The following is a 20,464-nucleotide window of genomic DNA, read 5'->3' as shown; positions in this document are numbered from 1 at the left end:
GTGAACTTTGTCTAATCGCGTAGATATTTCCTGCATGTCCTGTTATTGCATTATTTATAATAGATTCTAGCATTTTCCCTACTACGAATGTTAAGCTTACTGGTCTCCCTTGCTCCTTTTTTCAATAGTGAGGCTATATTTTCCACCCTCCAATCTATCAAAACTGTTCTAGAATCTACAGAATTTTGGAAGGTGACAACCAAAACATCCCCTATTTCCATTGTCGTATCCTTTATTATCGGGGATGTGGATTATCAGGCCCTGGGGCTTTGTCACCTTTCAGTCCCATTAATTCCTCCAATACCATTTTTCTTGTAATATTAAATCCATCTTCTCACTAGACCCTTTGATACCTTAACATTTCTGGGAAGTTATGTGTACTTTCCTCCAGCTGACCAGACAACAAAGCTAACCAGGCAATATAGTTAACCACATAACACAGTTCACCGGTCAACATAATTAACCAGCTAACCAGACAACACAGTTAACCAACTGACCAGACAGCGCAGCCTACCAGACAACAGTTAACAAGCTGATCAGAAAACCTAGCTAACCAGACAACAGTTTACCAGCTGACCAAACAGTTAACCAGCTAACCAGACAACACAACTGACCAGACAACAGTTAACCAGCTGACCAGACAACACAGCTGACCAGACAACACAGTTAACCAGATCACAACACAGTTAACCAGCTAACCAGACAACACAGTTAGCCAGCTAACCAGACAACACAACTGATCAGACAACAGTTAGCCAGCTGACCAGACAATAAAACTGACCAGACAACAAAGCTGACCAGTTAACTAGACAACACAGCAAACCAAACACCAGTTAACGAGCTGACCAGCCAAGTCAGCTGACCAGACAACAAGTAACCAGACAACGTGGCTCAACATCTAACCAGACAACAGTTAACCAGCTGACCAGACAATTTAGTTGACCAGACAATAAAGTTAATCAAACAGTTAACCATCTAACCAGTCAACGGCTAACCAGATAGTATAGTTAACTAGCTGACCAGACTACACAGCAAACCAGACAACACAGATGACTAGACAACACTGTTAACCAGCTGACACAGCAGTACAGTGAACCAGACAGCACAGTTAACTAGACAGCACAGCTGGCCAGAGAGCACAGTTAACCAGACAACACAATGAACCAGACAACATAGTTAACCAGACAGCACAGTTAACCAGGCAACACAGCTGGCCAGAGAGTGCAGTTAACCAGACAACAGTTAACTAGACAGCACAGTAAACCAGACAACATAGTTAACCAGTCAGCACAGTTAACCAGACAGCACAGTTAACTAGACAACACAGCTGGCCAGAAAGCACAGTTAACCAGACAACACAGTTAAGCAGACAACACAGTTAACCAGACAGCACAGTTAACAAGACAGCACAGTTAACCAGACAACACAGTTAACCAGACAACACAGCTGGCCAGACAGCACAGAGGACCAGACAGCACAGTTAACCAGACAACACAGTTAACTAGACAGCACAGTTAACTAGACAGCACAGTTAACCAGACAACACAGTTTACCAGACAGCACAGCTGGCCAGACAGCACAGTTAACTAGACAGCACAGTTAACTAGACAGCACAGCTAACCAGACAGCACAGCTGACCAGACAACACAGTTAACTAGACAGCACAGCTGGCCAGACAGCACAGTTAACTAGACAGCACAATTAACCAGACAGCACAGTTAACCAGACAGCACAGTGAACCAGACAGCAGAGTTAACTAGACAGCACAGCTAACCAGACAGCACAGCTGACCAGACAACACAGTTAACTAGACAGCACAATTAACCAGACAGCACAGTTAACCAGACAGCACAGTGAACCAGACAGCAGAGTTAACTAGACAGCACAGCTAACCAGACAGCAAAGCTGGCCAGACAGAACATTTAACTAGACAGCACAGTTAACCAGAGAGCACAGTTAACTAGACAACAGTTAACTAGACAGCACAGTTAACTAGACAACACAGTTAACCAGGCAGCACAGTAAACCGGACAGCACAGTTAACTAGACAGCACAGTTAACCAGACAGCACAGTTAACCAGACAGCAGAGTTAACCAGATAGCACAGCTGGCCAGACAGCACAGTTAACTAGACAGCATAGTTAACCAGACAGCACAGTTAACCAGACAGCAGAGTTAACCAGATAGCACAGCTGGCCAGACAGTACAGTTAACTAGACAGCACAGTTAACCAGACAGCAGAGTTAACCAGATAGCACAGTTAACCAGACAGCACAGCTGACCAGACAGCACAGTTAACCAGACAGCAGAGTTAACCAAATAGCACAGTTAACCAGACAGCACAGTTAACCAGACAGCACAGTTAACTAGACAACACAGCTGGCCAGAAAGCACAGTTAACCAGACAACACAGTTAACCAGACAGCACAGTTAACCAGACAGCACAGTTAACTAGACAACACAGCTGGCCAGAAAGCACAGTTAACCAGACAACACAGTTAACCAGACAGCACAGTTAACCAGACAGCACAGTTAACCAGACAGCACAGTTAACCAGACAACACAGTTAACCAGACAACACAGCTGGCCAGACAGCACAGAGGACCAGACAGCACAGTTAATCAGACAACACAGTTAACTAGACAGCACAGTTAACTAGACAGCACAGTTAACCAGACAACACAGCTAACCAGACAGCACAGTTAACCAGACAGCACAGCTAACCAGACAACACAGTTTACCAGACAGCACAGCTGGCCAGACAGCAGAGTTAACCAAATAGCACAGTTAACCAGACAGCACAGTTAACTAGACAACACAGCTGGCCAGACAGCACAGCTAACCAGACAGCACAGCTAACCAGACAGCACAATTAACTAGACAACACAGTTAACCAGACAGCACAGAGAACCAGACAGCACAGTTAACTAGACAGCACAGTAAACCAGACAGCACAGTTAACCAGACAGCAGAGTTAACCAGATAGCACAGTTAACCAGACAGCACAATTAACTAGACAACACAGTTAACCAGACAGCACAGTTAACCAGACAGCACAGTTAACCAGACAGCACAGTTAACTAGACAACACAGCTGGCCAGAAAGCACAGTTAACCAGACAACACAGTTAAGCAGACAACACAGTTAACCAGACAGCACAGTTAACAAGACAGCACAGTTAACCAGACAACACAGTTAACCAGACAACACAGCTAACCAGACAGCACAGTTAACCAGACAGCACAGCTGGCCAGACAGCAGAGTTAACCAAATAGCACAGTTAACCAGACAGCACAGTTAACTAGACAACACAGCTGGCCAGACAGCACAGTTAACCAGACAGCAGAGTTAACCAGATAGCACAGTTAACCAGACAGCACAATTAACTAGACAACACAGTTAACCAGACAGCACAGTTAACCAGACAGCAAAGCTGGCCAGACAGCACAGAGAACCAGACAGCACAGTTAACTAGACAGCACAGTAAACCAGACAGCACAGTTAACCAGACAGCACAGTTAACCAGACAGCACAGAGAACCAGACAGCACAGTTAACTAGACAGCACAGTAAACCAGACAGCACAGTTAACCAGACAGCACAGTAAACCAGACAGCACAGTTAACCAGACAGCACAGTTAACTAGACAGCACAGTAAACCAGGCAGCACAGTTAACCAGACAGCACAGCTAACCAGACAGCACAGTAAACCAGACAGCACAATTAACCAGACAGCACAGTTAACCAGGCAGCACAGTTAACCAGACAGCACAGCTAACCAGACAGCACAGTTAACCAGACAGCACAATTAACTAGACAACACAGTTAACCAGACAGCACAGTTAACCAGACAGCACAGCTAACCAGACAGCACAGTTAACCAGACAGCACAATTAACTAGACAACACAGTTAACCAGACAGCACAGTTAACCAGACAGCAAAGCTGGCCAAACAGAACATTTAACTAGACAGCATAGTTAACCAGCCAGCACAGTTAACTAGACAACAGTTAACTAGACATCACAGTTAACTAGACAACACAGTTAACCAGGCAGCACAGTAAACAAGACAGCACAGTTAACTAGACAGCACAGTTAACCAGGCAGCACAGTTAACCAGACAGCACAGTTAACTAGACAGCACAATTAACTAGACAACACAGTTAACCAGACAGCACAGTTAACCAGGCAGCACAGTTAACCAGACAGCAAAGCTGGACAAAAAGAACATTTAACTAGACAGCATAGTTAACCAGCCAGCACAGTTAACTAGACAACAGTTAACTAGACATCACAGTTAACTAGACAACACAGTTAACCAGGCAGCACAGTAAATCAGACAGCACAGTTAACTAGACAGCACAGTTAACAAGACAGCACAGTTAACAAGACAGCACAGTTAACCAACAGCACAGTTAACTAGACAGCACAGTTGACCAGACAGCACAGTTGACCAGACAGCACAGCTGACCAGCCAACACAGTTAACTAGACAGCACAGTAAACCAGACAGCACAGTTAACTAGACAGCACAGCTAACTAGACAGCACAGTTAACCAGACAACACAGTTAACCAGACAGCACAGTTAACTAGACAGCACAGTGAACCAGACAACACAGTTTACCAGACAGCACAGCTGGCCAGACAGCACAGTTAACTAGACAGCACAGCTAACCAGACAGCACAGCTGACCAGACAACACAGTTAACCAGACAACAGTTAACTAGACAGCACAATTAACCAGACAGCACAGTTAACTAGACAGCATAGTTAACCAGACAGCACAGCTGACCAGACAGCACAGTTAACCAGACAGCAGAGTTAACCAGATAGCACAGCTGGCCAGACAGCACAGTTAACTAGACAGCACAATTAACCAGACAACACAGTTAACCAGGCAGCACAGTAAACCAGACAGCACAGTGAACCAGACAGCAGAGTTAACCAGACAGCACAGTTAACCAGAGAGCACAGTTAACCAGACAGCACAGTTAACCAGACAGCACAGCTAACCAGACAGCACAGTTAACTAGACAGCACAGCTGACCAGACAGCACAGTGAACCAGACAATACAGTTAACCAGACAACACAGCTAACCGGACAACACAGCTAACCAGACAGCACAGTTAACCAGACAATACAGTTAACCAGACAACACAGCTAACCGGACAACACAGGTAACCAGACAACAGTTCACCAGCTGACCAGACAACATAGTTAAACAGACAACACAGTTAACCAGACAGCACAGTTAACCAGACAATACAGTTAACCAGACAACACAGCTAACCGGACAACACAGCTAACCAGACAGCACAGTTAACCAGACAATACAGTTAACCAGGCAACACAGCTAACCGGACAACACAGCTAACCAGACAACATAGTTAAACAGACAACATAGTTAAACAGACAACACAGTTAACCAGACAACACAGTAAACCAGCTGACCAGACAACACAGTTAACCGTACAACACAGCTGACCAGACAACGCAGTTAACCAGACAACAGTCAACTAGCGACCAGACAACACAAAGTATTTGGAAGTACTTTAAAAATCACTCAAAATTATTTTCATTGTGACATGAAGTTTTGCGGAGCTTCATTCACAATCCGAAACATTTAAACGTCCATGCCCCGATACGTCACAAAATCCTCATTCTTTTGATGTTGGAATTATAGTTCACAGAACGTTTCATCCAGTCTGTAACCTTGAAACTGTGAGGAAGCAACTTGCAATATTTGAGTAATGAGTTGTTTGTGGACAAAATGCAGGAATGAGAAGTGTTACAAAGGGGATTTAAATGGACAATGATGTGCCAAACACTCAGCATTTGAGCAAGGGAAAATGTAATCTGGCAGCAGAGGGGTTATGAAGCCTGCGGTGTTCATTTCAGGCTGATTTACAGGCACACCAGACAGACAACCATTATCCAGAAATATCTCATAATCTGCACCAGGAAACCATACACCGCAGTGCTTACCAGGTGGGAACAAAGCCAAAATAATACCCCATTCTACACCACACCCACTAAACTCTCTGTGTGCAAACTGGAAATTGCACTGTGTAAACTGTCCTGCAGTTACTGTGTCCGAGGAGTCTCTCACATATCGTCAGGTTCCAGGTCATCGGGTCACCATTGCCCTTCCGACTGATTTTAACCTCCCGGTAATTTGAATTTAGAAATAGTAATAATAGCATAAAAGTCACTAACCACAGTCTGATTCATCAGACCAGTCTCCGCAATCATCATCACCGTCACAGTGGTATATGTCGAGAATACAACGACCATAAGCACATTGAAACTCCTCCACACTGCAGTTGGTAATCGGTACATCAGCAGCTGAACGAAAATAAAAAAAAAAACGATCAAAATCGGTATTAACGAGGCACAAAATATTATCTGGGAAAATTACTGCACCGCTCAATCTGAAAACCCGGTCGTGTTTTTCGTTACATTCTAGAATTTTAAGACCGTTTTTAAAAATTCTTTCATGGGATGTGAGCGTCGCTGATTAGGTCATCAATTTATTGTCGATCCCTAATTGCCCCTAGGAAGGAGGTGGCGAGATGTCATCTTGAGCTATCGCAGTCCCTATAGTGTAGGTACACCCACAGTGCTGTTAGGGAGGGAGTTGCCGGATTTTTCCCCAGCGACAGTGAAGGAACGGCCGATATAATTCCAAGCCAGGGCAGTCCATCCAGTTAGTCTGATTGCCCCATCCCTCATCAACTCAGAGGGGGCTCTACAGGGATCACGCTACATGGAAGCGGAGCTAACTGTAAGGCAAGGTGAAGTCGTCTTAGTCCCAAATGACCATCGGCTGCTTTCTCCTTTGAGGGGGGAGAGCTGACTGGTGGTGATTTAACCTGAGGGTCACCACACCTCAAGCGAGGAGCAGGGTTGAGAAGGCGGGGCCTTCATGAATAACCTCAGCCGGTACGGGAATTGAACCTGTGCTGCTGGCCTCGCTCGGCATCACGAACCAGCTGTCTAGCTAAGTGAGTTAAACCGGCCCCCAAGCTAACTGGATCTCTACTTTGGTTTATATAACTCGTTCTGGCAATGCTCCCCCTGCACTGGCTCCCGAATGGTTAACCAGTCCTAATTTGGGCCTTAAGTTCTTAACGGAGGATTCGTAAATAAGTGAATTTCACAAATTTAAATTCAATTGTACCTCTGCCTAGGTAAGAACTGGTGAGGTAATAACTGAGATGAAGTAATTTCAGCCACACTACCCAGGAACCAGCTCTTCTCCTTGGTGACAAGACATGTCGTAGAATTCAACAATGAACTGGCATAAGTGGATGGTTCTCTTTTGATATTTAACTGCCTCAGCGAGAGCTGGAAACTTGTTTACATTGCACAGTTATCATTTTCCTACGTTAATGCCGATCAGTTCACGAGACAGTCGTTTCTGTGGCAATTTAAGACACCCTACTGACAAACTCCTCAACACTTCAACTCAAAACAGACACCGGGGCCTCAGAGCCGAACAGATTTTCAGGAAACATTCGGACTCATCCATTTGGCTTCTGGGCATTGTGGGGCTGAACGCTCCTCGCTTCCTGTCAAATTGCAAATGCAGGTCTGATGAAATGAATAGTAAATTAAGTTAATGGCGATGTAACACAGCACACGATGTAATCAAACCTCTTAATGCTGGCTGCAGTATCAAACAATCCCTAATGTTCCCCCAATGATAAAAGCTCTTTCGGTTAATGGGACACTCGTTTATTGGTTAATGAAATGCAGATTGAAATGTAGGTGAAGTTTGATCTGTATCTAAATGAACAAACTAACGATGGCAGGTGAATCTCTTCCTTCTTTTATATTTACCATCAGTCAGGCTAAGAAAACTGAGGAAAAAAAACCTGCACCAACAACACAGCTTAATGTCGATGCTGGGACGCCCAGAATTCCACTGCAGGCGCATTTCCTATATCTATACATCCAAAAGCTTAACATGTCCAAAAACAAAAGGCTTTGCTTCTTGAATGGACCCTGACATGAGCCAAGACCGAAGCTCACCCCCCCCCCCCTCCTCGCATCTGTGACCCGAGCCGGCGAAATAAAACGTAAAAAAAAAAGACATAAACTTATGAAGCCAGTGCCGATGAGGCAGATGAAGCTGGAAGAACCATCCCAGAAGGCCAGCCAGCCGAGTGTATCGACACTCTGAATCGATGGCGGGCAGCCTGCGGCACGGGGGGGGGGGGGGCACACACGGCCCATCTGGGTTTCGATTGCGGTGCACTAGACGTTTGTTGACCCCGCGGTGCCCACGCGCGGGGTCGCCACGTTCCTCTGACTTCCACCTGTGCGTTTTTTTTCCGACCGGTATGACTGAAGTGATTCGCGTGTGAAGCGAGGGTGAGGGAAGGGAGGTGCGTGCTGATTCCCGACAACATTGAGTGCGAGAGCCGTGTGCTCCCTCGGCGTCCAAAGTGTAAATATTTATTTTGTTTTCCCCATTTGAAGTTGATGACAGCTCTATTTATATATAAATGGTTCAGCATTTTCTATAACTCGTTCTGAAGTATTCAGTTTGTATTAAATGTGTTTGACCTTATTCAAGGGTAATAATCCTGATTTTAATCTTGCTGCCCACTGAGATGAAGGAGGGCCACTCATTCGGCCCACTTACTAGCCCAGTTTGCCCATCACTGCTCTAAACCCAATTGGTCTATCACACCAGAATACCCCAAAATACTGAATACCAAATCACAATCGGCCCCAATGGCTTCAGATAAAGGATCTCCGATTTGTTGTTTCACTTTCCATCACACTAATATTTTTTAAAAATACACTTTCCAGGATATTCTACCTCTTCTTACTTCTCATATATTCAGAGAATGAATCGTTGAATTACCAGCACGGTAGCACAGTGGATAGCACTGCTGCATCACAGTGCCAGGGACCCGGGTTCAATTCCGACCTCGCGTGACCTGGGAGTTTGCGCGTTCTCCCTGTGTCTGCGTGAGTTTCCTCTGGTTTCCTCCCACAGTCCAGGCGTGTGGATTGGCCATACAAAAAAATCGCCCCTTAGTGTCCAAAATTGTGCAGATTAGGTGGGATTACAGGGATAGGGTGGGGAGTGGGCCTAGGTAGGGTGTTCTTTCAGAGGATCAGTGCAGATTCGATTGGTCGAATGGCCTCCTTCTGCACTGTAGGGATTCTAGGGATTCTATTTATTGATAATTTATTTCTAAATGGGTTCTATTTATGTCACAGAGTATAACCTGGACGTTACCATTGATCACCGACTGGATTGAACTAGCCATATAAATATTGTGGCTCCAACAGCATGTGAGAGACTGGGAACCTGCAGCGAGTAATTCACCTCCTGACTCCCCAAAGCCATCGACAAGGTACAAGTCAGGAGTGTGAAGCAATACACTCCACTTGCCTGGATGAGTGCAGCTCCAACAACACTCAAGAAGCTCAACATCATCCAGGAGAAAGCAGCCCCCTTGCTTGGCACCCCTTCCACAAACATTCACTCCCTTGACCACTGATGCACAGTAGCAGCTGTGTGTAGCATCTACGAGATCACTGCAGGAACTCACCAAGGCTCCTTAGGCAGCTGCTTCCAAACCCATGACGACTACCATCTAGAAGGACAAGAGCAGCAGATACATAGGACCCCCGCCACCTGGAGGTTCTCCTCCAAGTCACTCGCCATCCTGACTTGGAAATATATCGCCGCTCCTTTACGGTCAAAATCCTGGAACTCCCTCCCTAACAGCACTGTACAACACATGGATGCGGCGGTTCAATAGGCGCGTCACCATCTTCTCACAGGCAATTAAGGATGGATAATAAACGCTGACCAAGCCTGTGATGCCCGTAAAAAATGAACTAAAAAATTACCCATCCGGAAGAAATTACTTGTTTCCACATTAACCATCAAAAACCGCTGGTGTTTTTTAATGATTAATGTACTGTGTGATAGAAAGTGACAGTGGTGAGTCCTTTACTTAATATTGAAGTGTAGAATTACGAAAACGGTCTGATTAAATAACCATGTGGAATCTGTCAATTGAAAGTGGCTGACTGTATTTGTATTATAACCTGATCCCAGGAACAAGTTAATTAAGACGCCGTCCAGGATTCTGGCAGGCAGCAGTTATGATTTTATTATTGTGCGTATCTGCTAGACTGTCGATTAATCCAGAGTTAAATGACGTCCCAAGATTGGAGGTAGACTGAAAAAAAATTGTAAATAAGATAAGATAATGGTTCTTCATGTGTATGGTCTTTACTTTCATTTGTTCATCCAGTTTCAAACTGGGGTTATATTTTAAGTGTGGTTTGGGTGGGTAGGAATGTAATATAGTGTCCAACCCACCATCTTCCCGCGTGTCAATTCGACTTGCTACCCAGCTAATCGACCTTGATAATATGTGACCCACGTCATAAAATAACTGGCATAGGCATTCGAGTGGGAGGGGGGCAGCCCCCCCCCCCCAAAAATCTTCAAAGCAAGGGAAGGATTTAGGGGATCTCTACCGCTGATGTTGCACTTTGTGAATGGCGCCGGGGGGGGGGGGGGGGGGGGGGGTGCGCAACCTCCCTAAGATAGAACCCTTCCCTTTCTTCCTATCCACTTGTCGCCTTAAACCCACCTCACTTAGCAGCTCCCCCCCCCCACCCCTCCCCCGGCTCCCCCAAACATGGCCTGCCCAAGACCCCGCAATTACCTGTTTCCAGGGATCCAATGGGCCTCCTCTAGCTTCCTTCTTGCAATCCCGGCAGCAGCCACTGATGTATTTGTGACGCTGCTGGGACTGATGGGAGCTGCTGGCATCTCCCAAGGGTGGAGCTACTACCCCAGTGACGGGCGCAAGTCCCACTCTGCCCCCGTTTAGCCCACCCACAGGGCTTTACGGTTACAGGATGGGCTGGCATCAAGCAGGTCTGCGGGGGAAGGGGGGCACATGAATATTTGCCCCCCCCCCAGTCAATAACCCCTTGAAAACAGTTTTAAAATGTTTCCCACGCAATGTTTCTGCTGCAGACTTCAATGGCACGGTAGTTAACAATGATCGGAGTCTTAAGAAATATGCCGTACTTGTTGATCCTAAGTTTGAATAACTTGTGGGTGTTGGTTTCTATTTAAGCCCACAATTACGCGATTTACTGACAGCAGCTGATGGATGCCAAATATTTCTTGCCACATGTCAAGTGACTCACAAATAACCCACCCCAGCTCCAGGCCCGCATTAAATTAAACACTAATAAAACCTCAACAGATAAAACCTTACCGATGGCATGCGAATGGGCTTACAAACTCTCAAACAGTAGCTTGAATCTTGTTGGGCTACAAAGGAAAGGGAGCGATCTCCATCGCACCGAATCCTCCCGTTTCCAGCACAAGAAACTGATCGATACGGCTCAGAACCAATAATTCGAGTTACATTCTTGTGCTGTTTCTGTCCCTCACCATTACCGATTGCTCCTGTAGGCAGATTTGACAGATGCCCAGAAGTGAGAACCAGTGCAGCGAGAATTCTTTGAAGTTTAAAGAAAATGCTCCCCTATGGACCAGTTTCAATCACTGCCACAATTGACAGCTGCATTGTATCAAAAGGAATGCTTAAAATGCAGCTCTCATGAAAACAGTTATCGACCTGCACAATTCCAAGATGTGGGCTCTTACGCATACCACCTGCATGCTATAAAAGGTCTCGTGTGTTCTCCTTTGATTCGAGGGCTTTGAACTTATTGCTTGTCTGGTGTCAACTATTCCACTGACTTCTGTTTAGCTATTCGTGAAAGCTGTGCACAGATGCTGAACCGGTTTCAGCAATTAATTTTTCTTAAAGGCACCACGTTCCTTTACTCCCTCCTGCCCAAAGCAGTGAACAAAAAGGTATCCAAAGAAAATGCTGCCTATACGCAAGGTCCAGCAGGTCCAGCAAAAGCCAGGTCCAGCAAAAGCCAGGTCCAGCAAAAGCCAGGTCCAGCAAAAGGGCCCAGGGCGGAAACAGCTACATTTTAAACACCCATTTTACTACAGAAAAATCATTCTCATCAGCCCCATCTCACCTACCCACTGCACGGTGACCCCTACAACCCACCTGCTGCCCCCCTTCCACCTCTGTTCCCCATATGGGGCACCCGTCCTGAGGAAGATTGCTGGTAGATTCATTGGATCCATTGAATCCCGATGCAGAAGGAGGCCACTCGCCCCATCGAGTTTGCACTGATCCTCCGAAATAGCATGCTACTTGGGCCCAACCTCTACCCTATCCCCGTACCCTCGTGCATTGATCACGGCCAATCCACCCAACCTAATCTGCACGTCTTTGGACACCGAGGGGCAATTTAGCATGGCCCAATCCACCACACTGCACATCTTTGGACTGTGGGAGGAAACCGGAGCACCCGGAGGAAACCCACGCAAACATGGGGAGAACGTGCAGACTTCGCACAGACACTGACCCAAGGCTAGAATTGAACCCGGGTCCCTGGCACTGTGAGGCCTGTCATCAGGTTAAGGAATGGTAGATCGCCAACAAATACCTTATGACAAGGGGAACAGCACCGTTGCCATCCCATCAGATTTGACATGGTCCTCCACCTCCTCCTGCTTTTCCCCATCCTGTTGCAGGATCCCTGTGAAATCCCGGACATCGTTGATGCAGTTGCTCAGAGTCACCAATTTTCTTTGGTTGCTAAGACACAAAGTCGTATCTCGGGGCAGATACACTTTCAGTCGGTTACCAACCAGAAACTACCCGGGTGAAGTGGTACACACGGGGAAAGGTGTGGAACAATAGCAGATTATACAACAATCAGCCGCAAAGAAAAAAGCAAAAGCAAACACGGGGAGCCTTTTGCATCAGTGCTGATATTTCAATGATTAACAAGAATTAATGATCCCAGCAGCTATATTCGAGCGGTTCCAATTGCAGGAGCCTGTGCCAGGTCAATGAGCAGCTCCTTGCATGTGCTTTAATGTCACAAGAGCAGGCTGTGATAATGAGCTTCTACTCACTCTGCTATGGAAATAGGGCCACAGATTAATGGAACGCACCAATTGATCTTCAATTCTATGCGTGGTTTACACCATGCTTATAGGGCACAATATCGCCCTTTGTCACAGTGACGTGATTGTCCCCCCCTCCATTATCCTCTTCTGTCTTTCCTTTTTCTTCTTGCTGTCTGTCATCTTTTTCTTTCACAATGTTTTTTTCTTCCCCTTCTCTTCCCATGCTCCACCCAGCTGCAGCTGTGAGTGCCACTAACTTGGTGGTTTGTTATTTTTTTAGAGAGAGTAAGAAACAGCGAGAGAATATGTGGGGGGTGGATGGGTGTGCGTGTGGACCGAGGGGATTTCCCAGGTGACAGTCCTCTATTATCGCATCACCCTCTGTAATTCCAATGGAGGGCCTTCGCTACCGTTTTGAATTCCAGCATTGTGCCCACCCCTCCTTGCGCTCCGCGGTATTCCGCTGCTTCCCGTCATTCCACAACCGGACAAAGCAGCAGGAATTGGTGGCCGGAATCTTCCGCCCTCTCCTGCTGCCTGTATGTTCCGGCCCCAACCGGAGTCAATGGAAGTGTGATTGGTTCACTGCTTCCGCCTGTGGCGGGTTTGGCGACGGCCGGACCCGGTAAATCTGGCGGCAGCCAAAAAGGTCACTGTCGCAAATTCAAGTGGCAATTCTCCCGACGGTGGGGTCAGTCCTCCTGCTGGCTGGTGGCGTGAACGCCTTTGGCATTCAGTTGGATCTCATGAATGCTCAATAGAACAGCTGCCTGCCGACGTCTTGTCCGGCTTCCCGATCCTGTGTCACCGCAATGGGAAATTACGTTGGTCTAAAACCCGATTAGTAATGAGTGCCGTGCGAAAGGCAGCCCTCACTTCTCCAGAGACGTTAAGGCTAGTGGAACAAAGCCTTTAGGCCATGGTGCTTCGGTGCTCCTGATGCGCTGTTCACCACTCTGCCGGGGCTTCGCTGGCGCTGTTCACTACTCTGCCGGGGCTTCGCTGGCGCTGTTCACCACTCTGCCGGGGCTTCGCTGGCGCTGTTCACTACTCTGCCGGGGCTTCGCTGGCGCTGTTCACTATTCTGCCGGGGCTTCGCTGGCGCTGTTCACTATTCTGCCGGGGCTTCGCTGGCGCTGTTCACCACTCTGCCGGGGCTTCGCTGGCGCTGTTCACCACTCTGCCGGGGCTTCGCTGGCGCTGTTCACCACTCTGCCGGGGCTTCGCTGGCGCTGTTCACCACTCTGCCGGGGCTTCGCTGGCGCTGTTCACCACTCTGCCGGGGCTTCACTGGCGCTGTTCACTATTCTGCCGGGGCTTCGCTGGCGCTGTTCACCACTCTGCCGGGGCTTCGCTGGCGCTGTTCACCACTCTGCCGGGGCTTCGCTGGCGCTGTTCACCACTCTGCCGGGGCTTCGCTGGCGCTGTTCACCACTCTGCCGGGGCTTCGCTGGCACTGTTCACTATTCTGCCGGGGCTTCGCTGGCGCTGTTCACCACTCTGCCGGGGCTTCGCTGGCGCTGTTCACTATTCTGCCGGGGCTTCGCTGGCGCTGTTCACCACTCTGCCGGGGCTTCGCTGGCGCTGTTCACTATTCTGCCGGGGCTTCACTGGCGCTGTTCACTATTCTGCCGGGGCTTCGCTGGCACTGTTCACCACTCTGCCGGGGCTTCGCTGGCGCTGTTCACCACTCTGCCGGGGCTTCGCTGGCGCTGTTCACTATTCTGCCGGGGCTTCGCTGGCGCTGTTCACCACTCTGCCGGGGCTTCGCTGGCGCTGTTCACCACTCTGCCGGGGCTTCGCTGGCACTGTTCACTATTCTGCCGGGGCTTCGCTGGCGTTGTTCACTATTCTGCCGGGGCTTCGCTGGCGCTGTTCACCACTCTGCCGGGGCTTCGCTGGCGCTGTTCACTATTCTGCCGGGGCTTCGCTGGCGTTGTTCACTATTCTGCCGGGGCTTCGCTGGCACTGTTCACTACTCTGCCGGGGCTTCGCTGGCGCTGTTCACCACTCTGCCGGGGCTTCGCTGGCGCTGTTCACCACTCTGCCGGGGCTTCGCTGGCGCTGTTCACTATTCTGCCGGGGCTTCGCTGGCGCTGTTCACTACTCTGCCGGGGCTTCGCTGGCGCTGTTCACTATTCTGCCGGGGCTTCGCTGGCGCTGTTCACCACTCTGCCGAGGCTTCGCTGGCGCTGTTCACTATTCTGCCGGGGCTTCGCTGGCGCTGTTCACTATTCTGCCGGGGCTTCGCTGGCGCTGTTCACCACTCTGCCGGGGCTTCGCTGGCGCTGTTCACTATTCTGCCGGGGCTTCGCTGGCGCTGTTCACTATTCTGCCGGGGCTTCGCTGGCGCTGTTCACTATTCTGCCGGGGCTTCGCTGGCGCTGTTCACTATTCTGCCGGGGCTTCGCTGGCGCTGTTCACCACTCTGCCGGGGCTTCGCTGGCGCTGTTCACTACTCTGCCGGGGCTTCGCTGGCGCTGTTCACTATTCTGCCGGGGCTTCGCTGGCACTGTTCACCACTCTGCCGGGGCTTCGCTGGCGCTGTTCACCACTCTGCCGGGGCTTCGCTGGCGCTGTTCACTATTCTGCCGGGGCTTCGCTGGCGCTGTTCACCACTCTGCCGGGGCTTCGCTGGCGCTGTTCACCACTCTGCCGGGGCTTCGCTGGCGCTGTTCACCACTCTGCCGGGGCTTCGCTGGCACTGTTCACTATTCTGCCGGGGCTTCGCTGGCGCTGTTCACTACTCTGCCGGGGCTTCGCTGGCACTGTTCACTATTCTGCCGGGGCTTCGCTGGCACTGTTCACTATTCTGCCGGGGCTTCGCTGGCGCTGTTCACCACTCTGCCGGGGCTTCGCTGGCGCTGTTCACCACTCTGCCGGGGCTTCGCTGGCGCTGTTCACCACTCTGCCGGGGCTTCGCTGGCGCTGTTCACCACTCTGCCGGGGCTTCGCTGGCGCTGTTCACCACTCTGCTGGGGCTTCGCTGCCGCTGTTCACCACTCTGCCGGGGCTTCGCTGGCACTGTTCACTACTCTGCCGGGGCTTCGCTGGCGCTGTTCACTACTCTGCCGGGGCTTCGCTGGCGCTGTTCACTATTCTGCCGGGGCTTCGCTGGCGCTGTTCACTACTCTGCCGGGGCTTCGCTGGCGCTGTTCACTATTCTGCCGGGGCTTCGCTGGCGCTGTTCACCACTCTGCCGGGGCTTCGCTGGCACTGTTCACTATTCTGCCGGGGCTTCGCTGGCGCTGTTCACTACTCTGCCGGGGCTTCGCTGGCGCTGTTCACTACTCTGCCGGGGCTTCGCTGGCGCTGTTCACTATTCTGCCGGGGCTTCGCTGGCGCTGTTCACTATTCTGCCGGGGCTTCGCTGGCACTGTTCACTATTCTGCCGGGGCAGACCTTCCTCTAGCGTCGACCGTGTCTTCATGGACGGCACCGTGCTGCTGGATCCGTGGACCCTCCTGTTAACCGAGTCGGATCAGTACAGCGCCTGGGGTTGGAGAGTTCAGGGGTCTGCTGGCCCCTGGTGTCACACAGCTGTGTTTATCTGGACAGCATTGTGCTGCGGGACTCAGGCTGCCACCGGAACACCGGCCTGAAATTCGACCAGGAGCGGTCTGCGAGGTGGGTCGGGTGGGGGGTTGGAGAGGTTTGGCCTAATGGAGACAAGGGGGGGGTCAATGTGGAAGGAGGGCTGTGCGAGATTGGGGGTGGGTGGGGAGGATCCACAATGCCAGGCGAAGGGCAAGGAGGCGGATGAGGAAGATAAACAATGGAAGGCAGAGGGAGGGCCGAAGGGAGGAAGCTACACCCTGACTAGCCCTCATGAAAAGCTCACAAACATGGGGGTCATAGAGATAGTACATTGTTTACTGGAAGGGAACCCATGATATCGCCAGACGTGGTCGTAGAGATCAGAGTGGGACATGGGCGCCTCACAGCTGAATGGCTCGGGGGGGAGTTGAATTGAGGAACAGACTTTTTCCTGCGGCTGATGGCCTTTTCCCTCCGGGTTGCTGGCATCCTGGGTTGCTGGTGAAGACAGGTGGGCTGGCGACAGTGATATGAGTGTGCTGGGCTAGTGTTTAAATATAATGGCAGGATGTACAAAACCGCCAGCTGTGGGCAGGCGGATGAATCAGCTGCTGGCCCACCTAGAGCGTTGGAGGGGAGCTCGTTTGTGGATAATTAATTTGATTCCAGGCACAGAATCTGGCGAGGGATCCCACTGTTCTGGTTGGACAGTAGGCACCGCCGGAGCCACCCGCTTACGCACTTTGTCTCAAAATGGGAGGGTTCCCCCTGGTGGGTGGGGTTTTCTGGCCCCGTCCATCGCTGGGATTGGCTGAACCCGCAGAAATTCAAACGGATTTTGGCTGGGCTGCCACATCTTCTGTTGGAGGAGTTTGATTCGGACACTAAGAGAAAAGCCCATGCTCCTCGAATCACTCTAATTGCCTGGGAGAACAAACGGAAACTCGGGTGATGGGCCCGATCTTCCCAAAAGGAACAAAGTCCCCGAGCGAACACGTTCAGCCGTATGTTTCCCGGCTCTCACAGTGCCGAGAGACACGTGGCTATTCAACGCGTCTCGCTTTGAATAAAGGGCCTAAATGGGGAACGCCCAGCCAAGACAACGCGTAGTCCCGTTTTTTATAATGGGATGTCTGCTCACCTGAACTCCCCGTTGTAGTGAGAAATCGGGACGCCATTGGATCTCCGAGGCCCTCAAAAAATTTCCTGATGCCCCCCCCCCCCCCCCCCCGGCACCCCCACCAGGCAACCCGGCCTAATTGCGGACGTTCAAAAAATGCCAGCTTAGCAGCACCAACCTGGCACCTTGGAAGTGCTCCTGCCAGCTGGAAGTGCCACCTAGGCACTTTGGCAGTGCCAAAATAGCACCCAGGTGCCCCTGCCAGGGTGGAAGGCTGGGAGTGCCAGGGTTACTCTGCCAGGGTACACAGGTGTCACCAACAGGGCCAGGGCACCACCTTGCCCAAAGGGCATGTAGCTGGGGGCCTCCGATCCCTTGGAGACCCCCACGAGTGCCGTTCTGTTTGGTCCCTGTTTGAGGGGACCAGTATCAAACAGCGTTCACCCGAGGTTCCCCAGGCAAAGGGATTGAATCCCTTACTGCCCTGCTCTAATATGCAGATTTGGGGAAAACTGATCCCGCCCATTGTGGGCAGGATTCTCCTTGCAATGTCTAGCGAGATTGCATTGGATCTAGTGAGATGTTGCGGGCCGGGTGGATCCCGGGAGCGGGGTCTCCCGGCCTTCACTGGCAACGCTGCGCCGTGATGAACTGCCTTTCCGGCGCAGCACGGCCAGAAGATCGCGGCAAACGTGCAAACATCTCTGAAGCTTTTTGTTCTTATTTTTGTCACTGGCTGGGCCAGCATGTCAGCCCATCCCTGAGGGCGTTTAAGGGGGTCAACCATATCGCTGAGGTTCTGGAGTCACGCAGAGTCCCTACAGTACATAACAAGGCCATTCAGCCCATCGGGTCTGCACCAACCCTCTGAAAGAACAAACAAACTAGCCCCAATCCCCATGCCCGTCACTCCACCTAACCTTTGGACACTGGGAAACAATTTAGCACGGCCAAGCCACCTAACCTGCACATCTTTGGACTGTGAGAGGAAACCGGAGCACCCGGAGGAAACCCACGCAGACACGGGGAGTAAGTGCAGACTCCACACAGACAGTCACCCGAGGTCGGAATTGAACCCGAGTCCCTGGTGTTGTGAGGCAGCAGTGCTAACCATTAACATGTAGTCAGACCAGGTATTTCCTTCCCTAAAGGACATTGGTGAACCAGGTGGGTTTTACAAATATCGACAATGGTTTCATGGTCAACATTTGACTTTTAATTCCAGATGAATTCAATTTTTACCATCTGTCATGGTGGGATTTGAACCTGGGGCCCCAGGACAATACCCAGGGTCTCTGGATCACTAGTCCAGTGACAATACCACTACACCACAGCCTCCTCTTTGCCTGAACCCACGAAGTGAGAGTGCCACCACCGAGCCAAGGCTAATGTTTACATATGGGCAGCAAACTGTTTGAAAACACAGGTCTGTCTCCTTTTATGATGGGTGCAATGTGATGTTGGACCGTTGGCCAAGCCGGGACATTCATGAATCAGTTGGGTTTTTACAACAATTGAAAGCTCCACAGTTCTCGGCGGCCTTTATTGCCAAACATTGAACAAAATCAGCAAATTATATATGGTTCGGAGGGAGCCAGAACCAAATAATTAGCAGCAAGTGATTATTATCTTCACGCAAAATTGTATGTCGTGTTTAGCCGACATACAAAAAGTCATGACAGACCCGTGCATTGGTGGGCTTTGGGTTAACGTCCCACACCCAAGTCACCGTGAGTCACTGGAGCTGAATAACTGATCAACTACGCACTGTTGCCACCTCTTCCTCCAGTTCCAAACTTGCTGAACCTCATTGTGCCAGCTAACTATGGATGGCAGCATCTGAGTTTTCGCTTCCTAATGGATAAAACTGAGCAGAAAGGACGGCTGTGCCAAACTGAAGTTAAAGAACAGTTTGGCAAGAGGCTGCCAACTGAGCGCCTGTGCTGACACCAGACACTATTGTCAATTTGCCAACGTGAGGTTTGGCTAGATCTTGTCTCAGATTGTATCAGAACCAGCAAGGAACAGATGCAGGTTCTGTTACGGATTATCTTCAATTTGCCCTAAATCTTGTTGATTGAATGATTGAAAAGATGCAGTCTCTCTGCCAACTGAGGAACAGGGGCAGCACAGAGGTTAGCACTGCTGCCTCACAGCGCCAAGGGCCCGGGTTCAATTCTGGCCTTGGGTTACTGTGTGGAGTTTGCATGTTCTCCCCGTGTCTGCGTGGCTTTCCTCCGGGTGCTCCGGTTTCTTCCCACAGTCCAAAGATGTGCAAGTTAGGTGGACTGGCCATGCCAAAATGCCCTTAGTGTCCAAAGGCGTGATTAGATGGGTTCATGGGATCAGGAAGTGGGGAGTGGGGGGGGGGGGGTGTGGGAGCGAGTAGAGGCGCCATCGTGTAACGGCTCCTCTGCCGTTCTCGTCGGCCCGGTACTCCACAAGACCGGTGTTAGTGGTGGCCCTGAAAGTCTGGGGACAGTGAAGGAAGCATACAAGAGTGCAGGGAGCATTGGTCTGGGCTCCAATTTGTGATAATCACCGGTTTGTTCCGGGGAGGCTGGATGAGGGGTTTCAGAGATGGCAGAGAGCCGGGATTGAGAGGATGGGAGATTTATTTATTGATGGGAGCTTTCCCTGCTTGGGGGATTGGAGGAGAATTTCGAATTGCCGGGAGGGAATGGGTTTCCATATCTGCAGGTAAGGGATTATGCGCAAAGGCAGGTTTCGACCCTTCCGCTTCTACCGCCACAGGGGATACAGGACAGGGTAATTTTTAGAACCGGGGTGGGGGAGGGGGAAGGTTT

The 20,464-nt window shown here is 50.1% G+C and overlaps 1 protein-coding gene across 5 annotated transcripts in view; it reads right to left on the bottom strand.

Annotated features, from left to right (window-relative positions):
- The window catches only part of lrp4 (low density lipoprotein receptor-related protein 4), a 437,607-nt gene that overhangs the window by 120,134 nt on the left and 297,009 nt on the right, over positions 1 to 20,464 (bottom strand). For all 5 annotated transcript variants that reach the window (XM_038808288.1, XM_038808284.1, XM_038808286.1 and 2 more), the window contains exon 6: positions 6,217 to 6,345. In XM_038808288.1, the coding sequence (XP_038664216.1) occupies positions 6,217 to 6,345 (129 nt within the window). The remainder of the gene's footprint in view (positions 1 to 6,216; positions 6,346 to 20,464) is intronic.

Source organism: Scyliorhinus canicula, chromosome 9 (assembly GCF_902713615.1).
Source record: "Scyliorhinus canicula chromosome 9, sScyCan1.1, whole genome shotgun sequence".
Classification (NCBI taxonomy): domain Eukaryota; kingdom Metazoa; phylum Chordata; class Chondrichthyes; order Carcharhiniformes; family Scyliorhinidae; genus Scyliorhinus; species Scyliorhinus canicula.
This window is presented reverse-complemented; position numbering and strand designations above follow the sequence as displayed.